This window comes from Sus scrofa, chromosome 1 (assembly GCF_054392235.1).
Source record: "Sus scrofa isolate SSC_HxYL_T2T_F1_AM1 chromosome 1, Sscrofa_HxYL_maternal_Yorkshire_Landrace_v2.0, whole genome shotgun sequence".
NCBI lineage: Eukaryota > Metazoa > Chordata > Mammalia > Artiodactyla > Suidae > Sus > Sus scrofa.
In genome coordinates, this window is record NC_139383.1 from 235,867,534 (window position 1) to 235,880,705 (window position 13,172).

The following is a 13,172-nucleotide window of genomic DNA, read 5'->3' on the forward strand; positions in this document are numbered from 1 at the left end:
TTGATACTCATAGTAGCCCCATGTGGTAGTTTCCATTATTACCCCCATTTTTCAGATGAGGAAACTGAGGGTTAGGAAGTTAGTCACATGCCCATCTTCATATAGTACGTAAAAGAGCTGGGATATGAACCCAGGCATCCTATCTCCAGAAATCTGTTTTAGCAAACATTTGCTATAATGCTGCTCAAAACAGAGGTATGCGCCCAGCCTAAAATAAATCTTTCTAGGTAATCACACATTAATAGAGCATCTCTTAATTACTCATTTCATATTAATTGTGGTACATTACTGAATTGGGAAAGAAAGGTGGTGAGCGAGCACAGACAGGAGGCTGCCAATCCACTTAGAGCCAAAAAAATCTACCAGCAAAGTTGGTAAGCACAGAAATTCTGCAGTGAACACCCTTAAAAGAAAAAAGTCTGAACATCAGTGTTAGACATAGTAGTTCTTATGAAAGACGGATTTTTTTTTTTTTGCTTTTTAGGTCCACACTCCAGGCATGTGGAAGTCCCCACGGCTAAGGGTCGAATCGCAGCTACAACTGTTGGCCTACACCACAGCCATAGCAACGAGGGATCTGAACCACTTCTGTGACCTACACCACAGCTCACAGCAAGACCAGATCCTTAACCCTCTGAGCAAGGTCAGGGATTGAACCCACCTCCTCATGGATACTAGTTGGGTTCGTTTCCACTGTGCCAAAATGGGAACTCCTGAAAGGTGGGTTATAATAAAAAAAAAAAATACATGTTGAAGAAAATACAAAGACCTAAAATAACTTTACATTATGCTGTTTAAGGGGAGAAAAGCAGGTTGAAATGAATAGTAGAGGAGGGAACATACAGAAGATTAAAAATACTAATTACCTCTGAATGATAAAGATTAATTTAAACTTTATACTCTTCTATGTTTTCCAATTTGTCCATAAGGTAAATGTAATAGCTGAATTATCTAGGAAAAATTGCTATGAAAATGAGCAGGAGTTCCTGAAATGGCTCAATGGTTAATGAATCCAACTAGGAACCATGAGATTTCGGGTTTGATCCCTGGCCTCGATCAGTGGGTTAACGATCTGGCGCTGCCGTGAGCTGTGGTGTAGGAGGCAGACGCTGCTCGGATCTGGTGTTGCTGTGGCTCTGGTGTACGGTGGTGGCTACAGATCTGATTAGACCCCTAGCCTGGTAACCTCCACATGCCATGGGTGTGGCCCTAGAAAAGAGAAAGACAAAAAATAAAATAAAGAAAATGAGTAGTTTGTTTATATGGCATTGTTCAAAGGTAACATTTGCTGACACGTCTACATAAAGACAAAATCCAAAGCACAAGATTATTTCCCTGTCACAGAACATAACCAGACAGCACACCCTACCACACCCAAATTGGTTCAGCTGGTACCAAATCCATTAAACATACTGTATGACTCAAGAATGAAGAATAAAGTTCAACTTGGAATGCCCAAAGCAGATTGTTTTCTAGTCCAGAAAGAATTCTTCAGTCTAAAAGGTTAAGTACAATAGGGAAAATATAGGTTTATCTTCTACCAGTTAAAAAAAAAAAAAATCTAACCAGACTGTCATTTGAATACAATACCACTTAAAAACAAAAAAGTCAAAATACTTACCCATATCTTACAAAAGTATAAACTATACTTGCCTACCTTCAATCCACTCGCTATAAGCTGTCACAGAGAACTTCTGACCATCCACAGTATAAAATTCTCTTTGGGCAAGAGCCTTCCCTCCACTACTGTGATTTTCATAGTTTCTCACAGATTCATTGCAAGAAATACTTCCACCATCAATGACACCAACCAAAGCCCATGCTTGCCTGGAAGGAAAAAGAGCAGGTGCATTTGATTATTTGTCGTAGTACTGACCCCAAATCCCTAACACAGATGTTATGACAAGTGCTGATAATTTTATTTCCTCTTTGCCAATTTCTCCTCTTTTTTTCCTTGAGGTTGCAAGTCCAAACTTAACTGAAATAAGTGACATCATAGAAGGAAATGCACCTGGATTTTCATTCTTGTTTGTCTAGCTCTGTAACAGGTGAAACACCAATGACTATGACTTCAATGAATCATTAACTTCCTTCCTCAATATACACCCATGTCATTCACATTATCATTCTAGGCATAAGCCCATTTCTTTTGGGTTTTTTTTGGGGGGGGGTTATTTATTTATTTATTTTAATAATTATTTTAAATGATTATTACCCACTCTCTTTTCCACTCTCATCTCTGCAATGTTCTCAAATCTAGCTTGATGGAAGCTTTAGGAATATATCCATGCTTAGACCCAGCCCAGATCGATGCAACCATTGTCTTTACAGGTGGGGCCTGGCATTAGTATGTTTTTAAAGGTCCTGGGATGATATGCATGTGCAGCCACACTGGAGAACCACTGAGTTAGAGCAGTGATTCTTTCTTTCCTTTTTTTTTTTTTTTTGTCGTTTTAGGGCACGCTCACGGCATATGGAGGTTCCCAGGCTGGGGTCTAATCAGAGTTACAGCTGCCAGCCTACGCCACATCCACAACAATGCAGGGTCTGAGTCGCATCTGTGACCTACACCACAGCTCATGGCAATGCTGGATCCTCAACCCACTGAGTGAGGCCAGGGATCAAGCCCACAACCTCATGGTTCCTAATCAGATTCGTTTCCACTGCGCCACAATGGGAACTCCGAGCAGTGATTCTTAAACTTTGTAGGCATCAGAATCACCTGGAGGGTTTAAGTGAGATTGCTGGGCCCCACTCTCATTTGTAGGGATCAGATACAACATTGTTTTTTAGTTGCTGAGGCAGTTCTAGTAAAGCCTCATTTGTGTTAGGGCCATAGAATTTGCATTTCTGACAAGTTCCCAGGTAATGCTGATGCTGCTGGTCTGGGAGCCACACTGAGAACTGCTGAGTTAGAGGTCAGAGGTTAGAGCAGTAGGCATCAGCCTTGACTGCACGTATTGCCTGGGTGGGGTCCTACCCGTCAGAGATCCTGATGTAAATGATCTAGGGTGGACTCTGGACATGGGTTTTTTTAAGATCTCAGGTGTGCAAGCCAGGCTGCAAATGACTGGGTTATTGGTTTCTTAATATTCTTAAATTAAAGCTAAAGAAGCACTATCCAACAGACCTTAAATTTTTTATGCTTTATATCTTTTTGTTGAACGCAGTACGTTTGAGAAATGCCATTTTATTTCTGTGATAAACATCCCAGGGATTTTGCTCAAAATTGTGCCCCCACCTCCAAAAAAAAAAACAAACAAACAAACAAAAAAACAAAGACAAAAGTCAGAAAATTTGCCTGATTTAAAACATGAAAAGAAAAATGTCAACTTCCTACTATAGGAAAAGAAAATGCTAAAAGTAATCTATGCTAGACAGATGGCTGGATGTTGACGGATCAAAGTTAACCAACGCATGCCTACAATCCTTACAAATTCCACACCCGCCCCTGCATGGATTAGCTACTCTTTGGCTGACTATGCTTTACAGCTCTATTTATATTCCATGACACAGGACAAAGAATCAAATGAAGAATGTCTCAATTTATTATCTCCTATGTGAGAAGAAAGTGGGGAGGAATATCAGAGGCTTCCTTTATTTACCAGAACTGCCTCAGCAACTATAAAACAATGTTCTATTCTATTGACATTATCTCCAAAACACTCCTACTTCCCTCCTCCACTTGAGGAAAATTTCAATGCGCCAGAACATTATCTTCAAAGGGGCATATTTATGTACACTGGAGATAATGTCGATGCAACGGAACACTGGCAAAAGATCACAACTCTAATTCTTCCATCAAATCAGCAGCAATATTTTAAAGGGAATTTAGAAACAGTAGAGAGAGGAACCTGAAAATGTCAAACAAAATATTCCTACCTAATGACTGCACAAATCTAGAACAATAATGACAGAAAGAAACAACTAAGTCTATAGATTACAGAAATATGTGCACGTGAGCATGAAGTGATGGATAAAAGAACACTGAGAGAAGCACTTTTTATAAGAGAGGTCTGAACTGGACAACCACCCAGATATCCAGCAGTAAATACCCTGTCCTATAGTCATATAATAGAAAATAACCAGTGATGAAAATGAGCCACCTTGCATGCACCAGCATAAGTGATACTTGATTACAAGCATGAGCAAAGAAGCCAGACACAACATATGACATACTGTCTGCTCCTTTGTATATGAAGTTCAAAGACAAGCAAACCTGAACTTCAGTGTTCTCCACCAATCCAGGGGAGTGGTTATCTTTGGTGAGCAGAGGGAGTGGCCAGTGAACAGGAGGGGACAGGACAGGTAGGAGCTTCCAGGCCACTGGCAGCATTCTCTTTCTCGAACTGGGTGGTAGCTACCCTGGTATCACATGGTGATAAGTCATTAAACTCTACATTCTTGTTTTTAGCCCTTTTCTATACATGTATATTTAATTTTTAAAAAACCCCCAGTACCTCTGAGGTTTGCACATGCTATTTCCTCTGTCTGGAAAGCCCTCCTTCTCTACGGCTTATGCAGTACACTCCAAACTCTCCTCGGGCCTCTCACCTTTGGGAAGCTCCACTGATTCCCCAAGGCTGACTGGGGGGCTCCTTCTATTTGTGCTCCTATCACAGCCCGCAGCTGCACCAAGAGTCTCAGTGCATGATCATCTATTTAGGTCTCTGTTTATCCATCAGATTAAATGAGGGTTCTGAGATGGTGTTCCTTCATCTAAGCATCTATGGGTACCCAGAACTCAGCATCTCCTAAATATTCCCTGGGTGAGTAAAAAGCATTTTTTTTTTAAGTCTTTTTAGGGCCGCACCCACAGCATATGGAGGTTACCAGGATAGGGGTCTAATTGGAGCTGTAGCTGCCAGCCATAGCCATAGCCACAGCCACAGCAACACAGGATATGAGCCTCTTCTGTGACCTACACCACAATTCACAGCCATGCCAGATCCTTAACCCACTGAGCGAGGCCAGGGATTGAACCTGCATCCTCATAGATACTAGTAAGATTCTTTTCTGCTGAGCCACGACAGGAACTCCTAAAAAGCATTTTTAAAATATTACAGACCCTTTTTCTTCACTATTTTTAATCTTCTTAACTTTCTCTACGATTTACATAGATAATATTCCATTCCAACATTGACTAAAGGAAAAAATAGCTAGACTGACCAACCATCAAAGGAAAAAATAATAACTAGATCATTTCAACATGTGAGTTGTGGAATGCTCTCACTTTTCACTGCAGATATTTCTCAACTATACTGTGAATTGTAAGAAGATTTAAAACTTCTGTTTTGTTTTGTTTATGGCCACACCTGCGACACACGTAAGTTCCCAGACTAGGGAGCTACACATGCAGGTCTATGCCACAGCCACAGCAACACTAGATCTGAGCCACATCTGTGACCTACACTGCAACTTGCGGCAACACTGGTTCCTTAACCCACTGAGCAAGGTTAGGGATGGAACCCGCATTCTCACGGACATTATGTGAGACTTCTTAACCTGCTGAGCCACAATGGGAACTCCAAAACTTCTGTTTTTTTGTTTGTTTTTTTTTTAAATTAAATGTTGAGCAAGCTACTTCCCTAGATCCCAGAATAGCATAGAGAAATAATAATTAATTAGAATATAGCATAAGAACAAATTGTAGAAATGAATCCTACTATCTGGATGAATCTCCCAGCCCGCCAACTTGTGCTTTCTCAAATGTGCCAGGGCCCCCTAGGCTTGTGTCAATTAAACAAGCAGATTCAAATCAGCATGCACAGGATTGCAAAAAAAAAAAAAAAGAAGAAGAAGAAGAAAGAAAAGAAGAAAATTGTGCATGCTCCACCCCACCTCAAATTTTTAAGACAACTTTTATACCTTAACACAGAATTGGACCCTAACCTTTCAACATGAGGTGCCACAAGTAGCCTGGGTTTCATATGATCTTCAGAAGATAATAAAAGCTTTCTTTAAACTGCCTGTTTTTCAATACCACATTTCTGTTCTTAACTTTTCACCAGCCTAATGCTAAGGTTCACACAGTGCTTCATAAACAAGAGTCAAGACAAGATCTATATAACCAGCATTCTGTCCTCCAGTCCCGTGTTTCAAAGCAAGAGGCAACCAGACTTCCATATGGCCATTCTGATACCCGAAGTCAGAAAGTAATGTGCTGTGTTTCCTTCCCCACCCTGGCTCTCCTCTCACACAGACACACACTCTAATACATAGCAGGAAGGAAAGTAAAAATATGTATGCCCACCTGTAGCCCAGTCCTTGGATCAGCTTACTTCCCAACCGGTTCTGGATCATTTGTATGGTTCCCTGTAAGAGGCTTTTGGCTGCTGAATCTCCGACAGCTATGGCAACAATCCGTCCTGGACTCTGGACTCTCAGGAATTCCTGAAGTCGCCTGCTTTCATTGTGATATTCATGGGTATCAAACCTCTCAATTTCCAAAATCTTGGCTGTATCTTGGTCAATAACCCTCACATTGAGGCCCCTGTGAAAATCCTTTTCAAAGGCATAAGAGCCAAAGGTCAAGCCTGAAGCATGCAGAGTTCTCACCAACAACGTCCACGATGTCTTCTGCGCCCCATGTAATTCCAGTGTCCCGCCGGCTTCCACACCAATAAATTTTTTGCCAAATGTTGGCGTACTTTCACCTTCATCTGACTTGCCATACAAGGCAATTGTCACTTTGGATTTATAGCGGCATTTTTCTGCTCCAATATGAAGCGCCCCACCATCCTTGATCAGGATGTAACGAGTCCTCAAAGTAATATTTCTGGATCCATCTTTATTGTCCCCAAATACAAGCAGCCCTGCAGGGAATAACGCTAAGTAAATCAACTTCTGAAACATCTTTCTGAGGTACAGAGAAATAGATTTCATCTTAACAGGGGGAAAAAAACATTTCTGAAGTTAGGAGAAAAGAATTCACAGAAGTCTGCTTAGAAGACTGAACCTGTTTGCAAAACACAGTAAAGGAAGAAATGGAGAGTTCCTATCTCAAAACCCTAAAAATGCCCATGTGTATGATTTTCAATCCACTCACTTTAAAGATAAATCATTTCTAGAAAAATAAATAGGACCCTCCAAATTCGGATCTCATTTTTACACATATTAACCCAAACTGACTCTCTCATCACTCTCTGTAGTTATAACAAAGATTTAGCTATAAAAGATCACCTTCTAGAAGTAGTTCCTTTTCTATAAATCAAGGATCTTTCATGATTTCTAAGGCCCTTCTAGCTCTTAAATTCTACTGTTGTACCTTAGGAACTGCTCCTGTCTCCATACTCAGAGTTACACCACATCCTAAAAACAAAGAACAGTGTTCTGCATAGAGAACATCAATTGTTCCCCTGTGGTAAACAGCATCCTTGCTGTTCCCATAGACAGAGACCATTACTCACCTCCATCTTGAATGACTATGGAATTCACTGTGGCATCTGAGGTCAGACGAAACATATCCCCCTCCTTGATAACAACTTGCTTTGTAGAATCTTGTCCTGGATCCCAGTTCCTGAGACGGGGGTTTTGATCTGGGCAATTTTCTACAAAACAATGCAACATCGATATCCTATTAACCCAACCATACGCAAAAATATCTTTGGCCAATTCCAAATCGTACCATCATTTATTGCAACCTGCAAGTAAGGGGCTAACATACTTTAATTTCCTTCCATATGGATAGAAATCCCATCCCATCCTATCAGGCAGAGATACATCAAATCCTTTACTTCCTCAATATATAAAAATGGTTTCATGGAGTTCTCCTGTGGCACAGCAGGTTAAAGATCAAGTATTGTCACTGCAGCAGCCTGGGTCACTGCTGAAGTGAGAGTTCGACCCCTAGCCCCGGAATTTGTGCAGGCTGCAGGCACAGCTGGGAAAAAAAAAAAGGTTTCACCACAAAACCAAATTGCTATTATCTAGTTCAAGTCAAAGTCCACAAGGTAAAATGAGAACCAGCTACTCTGGAAATAAATCAACAGTAAGAGGCAACACTAAAAATTGTCCTTGGACCCACTATAGAAAGCTGTTTTAGGGAAGGATAAAATAAGGGGTTGGGATTGACATGTACACAATACTATACATGGAATGGATGAGTAACAAGGGCTTACTGTATAGGACTTAAAGAGAAATCTATTTAATACTCTGTAGTGACCTATATGAAAAAAGAATCTGAAAAGGAATAGATATATGTATATGTATAAATGAATCACTTTGTTTTATACCTGAAACTAACACAAAATTGTAAGTCAACTAGAGTCCAATAAATTAAAACTTAAAAAAAAATGTTTAAAAGAAAGCTATTTTTAAAAAGAAAGTATGTTCACAACACACTGAAAAATAAAAAATGGAAATTGCTAAGCAACATGTGTATTAGGTTTTCTCAAGTTCCTTCCTATGCACTTCTTTCATTCCAAAGGCAGCTACTGGTAAATACCACTATCTTCAATCATGTACACTTTACCAACAGCAAATGGTCAAAGATATGACCTCTCATTTTCAGAGATGAGCAAACTGGAGATTAGAGAAACTAAACCCAAGATTACTCAGCATATTGAATGATATGGAAGAAAGGAGGTTTACTTTCCTTATAGTGTTCCTTTACTAGAATCAGAACTTGCCTCTTGAACAGATGATGATGAAAATACGAAAGTATTCTGTATTGCCACAGCTATTTTATCCATGAGAGCTTAGTTTCTGCTATAATTTGTAAGAAGAGAGGGAAAAAATACCACACCAATTTTACCAACTACTGACCAAGTAGTTACTGAAGATCAATTTATCCATTCTGGACTAGATAATGTAAAATTTACAAAGTTCATAATTTATAAAATTTAGAATGAGCTCACAGCCCTCAGAGCCTATAATCTAGCCTAAGAGAAAAAGCCACCATGTATGAAATAATACTGAAGAATGTGTTAGTTACTTTAGGTGCAAAAGAGCTCAGAGAAAGGAGGGAATGGGGCTAGAGTAACTGAGACAGCTACAATGGTGGAGATCACACTAGACCTAGATCCCCAAGAAGTGGATACTATTTAAATAAAAGGAGTATGAAGCAGAGATAAGGACACTAGTGATGCAAGTACCCTTTGCCATCCAAGTCCACTTGTTTGCTCAGTTAGAATAGCAAGGTACAGCCTATATTTAAACTAAACAAAAGTAGGAATGGACAAATAAGCTTGGGAATCACATGAAGGTGGAAGGTGTATGTTGGGGGATAATGTGAGAAAAATTAGAAATACTGGGTACATAACAAAGATACAGTTTTTTATGGAAAGGAAATTTTGATTCTTCGTTTTAAATTTACGTCACACTAATGCAAACATTTATTTCTTTTTGTCTTTTTGCCATTTCTTGGGCCACTCCCGCGGCATATGGAGGTTCCCAGGCTAGGGGTCGAATCGGAGATGTAGCTGCCAGCCTACGCCAGAGCCACAGCGATGTGGGGTGGGATCCGACCACATCTGCGACTCACGGCAACGCCGGATCATTAACCCACTGAGCAAGGGCAGGGATCGAACACGCAACCTCATGGTTCTTAGATTCGTTAACCACTGTGCCACGACGGGAACTCCCACAAACATTTATTTCTAAGCATTCATGTTGGCTTATGCTTTCTCTTTGAGGTGATAATAACCACTACAATTAAAATTAGTGCCACTAGTCAAGTCCTTAGCAATTATTTCATGGAATTAATTTTTCTCCTAGCAGTTTCATAATCACTGATTTTTTTTTTTTTTTTTTTTTTTTTTTTTTTTTTTTTTTTTTTTTTGCTTTTTTTAGGGCCATACCCATGGCATATGGAGGTTCCCAGGCTAGGGGTCGAATGGAAGCTATAGCTGCCAGTCTATATCACAGCCACAGCAACACCAGATCCAAGCCAAGTCTGCAACCTACCTGACAGCTCACAGCAAAAACCAGATCCTTAATCCACTGAGCAAGGCCAGGGATTGAAACTGCATCCTCATGGATACTAATCAGGTTCATTACTGCTGAACCACAACGGGAACTCCTCTGATATTTAATTCTGATACGTTGGTGACCATCACTACCATATTAAGAATAATCCTTAAACTCTTCTTCCCACCGAAGAAACAAGAAAACTCTTGCATTTTTTTTTCTGACTTAATTTTGAGGATTTCTTGAACTTTTTCTTCTATCTTCCCTAATTTCCCATAAAACATTTAGCTGAAATGTCTATGATGTTGTATTACAAGCAAATGTAGGCCCACGTAACAAGGACTGTAACCAGCTAGAGAAGGAAATCTGTAGTCTGCAGGAAGCATCGAAAAATAGCTTAGCCAGCCCCACCTTCTCAGCTACCTTCTTGCTGAGTACAAGATGCATTATCAAAGTTACGTAACAGCAATAACCACAGTAAGGCTGATCTTGAAATACTGCAGCATACCAGGTCTTTCCACTGATATTCTGCCCTTATAATACCAAAATGTGAAACTAAAAAATGTTGACTCAAGGAACCACATCAGCAATTCTATGTCTTTGCTGAAATATGAAAACATCAATTAAAGCCACAGATTTCAATTATGATTTCCCACAGTCTGGCATCTTTTTATTGAAGATTACTTGGAAAGAATGAATCAACAGCCATGAACTTGGTTATTCTGGTGGAAAAAGAGAGAAAGTCAATGTGATGTCCAATGGAAAGCAATGTTGCAAGCACTTTATGTGGTCTACTGGTTTGGCCAACAAAGATGCTGACATGCGAAGTTCCTTTGTGGCACAGTGAGTTAAGGATCTGGCGTTGCCACAGCTGTGGTACAAGTTGGAAGTACAATGTAGGTTTGATCCCTGGGTTGGGAACTTCTACATGCCACAGGTGCAGCCAAGCAAACAAACAAAAAGATGTTGATATGAACATCTCTCTTACTTCAGGTCTATTTTCTCAGAGGTATTGCTATTACCTCCCCACCAAAAACATAGTCTATAAGATCCCTAAACCACCCATGAAATCTAAACAAACTAATATTTCTAAGTTTTATAAATCATACAATGCTTCCCAAATATTATAGCCATTTAAGGAGGCACTAATTCAATATAAATCTGTTGCAGACTACTAAAAAAATTCAGACCACTACAGAGCCCAATCCAGGTGGCCTGAGTTTTTTCTCTGCTTCTTCCACAGCCCTGAGCCCTTTGATTTTCAGAGGGATGGATGGCATCTATTATGAGGCCATTCTTTGTTAGTACTACATTGAGGGTGACTGACAATTAACTTCCCAAAATCATTCAAAGCATTGCTATATTACCAACTTGAAGAGCAAAGGCCATTTAAGAAATTAAAATCTCCCCTAAATGATATTTAACTATCAAGAAATGAGTGATTTTTTAGACAAGTGTATCAAAACTTGCTGCCTCTCTTTTAGAATTCTCTTTCTAGCCAGTTTCAAATGGCAGAACACAAAACGTAATCATTTTCTTTTTGTTTGTTTGTTTTTCAATTAAATGTACTTTATCACTACATTTAGTAATTTTTATTACTAAAAACTTTTGGTGATCTGAAAATCTTACCTACCATGAAAGATGAACTGCACTACCATAAGATTTCAATAAAGCTTATTAAAATTACTATTTTGAAAACAAACGCTTCAAGAAGGACAAAGTAGCAGAATGGAAAGGGAGAGCAATTCTTTAATTTTATTATTTCCAGTGAATTCCTTTAATTGTTCTCACTCATAAGAAGCTACATTTCATATTATCTAGCTACATATTAGTTAACTAAAGCCAAGTTAAGATAATAAAAGATTTTTTAGAATTTTATTCTACTATTTCTTTCCCTTCTTTCTTTTCCTTGAATGTGTTCTGTATGCACACATGCATCTACACACACAAATATATATACACACTTACCATCTGGAGCATATTTTGAGGATATTCCCAAAATGACTGCAAGTGCAACAAAAAATGAAAAGCTAGTAATAGCAAAGCAAATGAAAGTATTTTTGTGCCTCTTCTGCTTTTGGCTTTCTCTCTGGGCTTGCTGTTCCTCAGAAGAGAAAGCAAAGGTGGCCCGGGCTTCCTGTCTGATGGAGGTAAATTTGGCTGAAGCTTGGCTCTTTGGAGGAGGAGGGGGTCGCAGTGGGACAACCTTCCCAGGAACATAGCCAGATGAGCGATGGCTGCTTCCATTCTGAGGTTGTAGGAAAGCAGGGGGGTGTCCCCTGGAATCAGTGGCACGCATGATACACTGTCACTGTGAAAAGAAGAAAGAAAAAAAAAAAAAAAACCAAGGCTCAGAAATGTGAGAACTATGGCTTTTTTTTCAGTATTTTTCATTGTGGTAAAATATACATAACATAAAACTGACCATTTTAACTTTTTTTTTTTCCTTTTAGGGCCACACCCAGGCATATGGAGATTCCCAGGCTAGGGGTCGAATTGAAGCTACAGCTGCCAGCCTACACCACAACCACAGCAGCGCAGGATCCAAGCCTCATCTGCAATCTACACCACAGCTCACGGCAAAGCCAGATTCTTAACCCACTGAGGAAGACCAGGGAATGAACCCACAGCCTCATGGTACCCAGGCAGATTTGTTTCTGCTGTGCCACAACAGGAACTCCCATTTTAACCATTTTTAAGTATAATTCAGTGGCATTAGGCAAATTCATACTGTTGCATACCATCACAACCATTCATTTCTAGAATATTTACAGAAACTCTATAGCCATTACGCCATTTATTCTCACTTCTCCTTTTTCTCTAGTCCCTAGTAACCACAGTAATGACTTTTTGAAAGTATCAAGTCAGCTGACATCCTGATATAATAAACTGTGTCAACAATCACCTTCACTAATCATCTTCTAATACCATTTTTCCTCCACTCTGAACATTATTTATCACTAACCTTAATGCCACCACCACACTCTATAAACAATTAAGTCAGAAGCCAAGCATCTGTACCTTCTAAATGCTCAAGTTTTTCCAATGAGCATCCAGGTTGAGAGCCACTGTTCTATGGCAACTGTTCTCAATTCTGCAGAAGAATCACTAGGGAAGCTTTTTAAAAATGTAGATTCCTAGGCTCTCAACCCCAGTGATTCTGGCTCAGCAGAAAGAGGGCCACCAAAGATTTTACATTTTTAAAACATAGCATGGTGATACCGAAGCAGGTAGTTATACATTGAGTATCATTCCTATATGCT

At 39.6% G+C, this 13,172-nt stretch overlaps 1 protein-coding gene across 1 annotated transcript in view; it reads right to left on the bottom strand.

Moving 5' to 3' along the window:
* CEMIP2 (cell migration inducing hyaluronidase 2) overlaps positions 1–13,172 on the bottom strand; it is a 79,360-nt gene that overhangs the window by 49,727 nt on the left and 16,461 nt on the right. The window contains 4 exon segments of the mRNA XM_021064787.2: positions 1,658–1,827; positions 6,254–6,815; positions 7,410–7,550; positions 11,878–12,220. Coding sequence (XP_020920446.2) covers positions 1,658–1,827; positions 6,254–6,815; positions 7,410–7,550; positions 11,878–12,208 — 1,204 coding nt within the window. The 5' untranslated portion in view covers positions 12,209–12,220.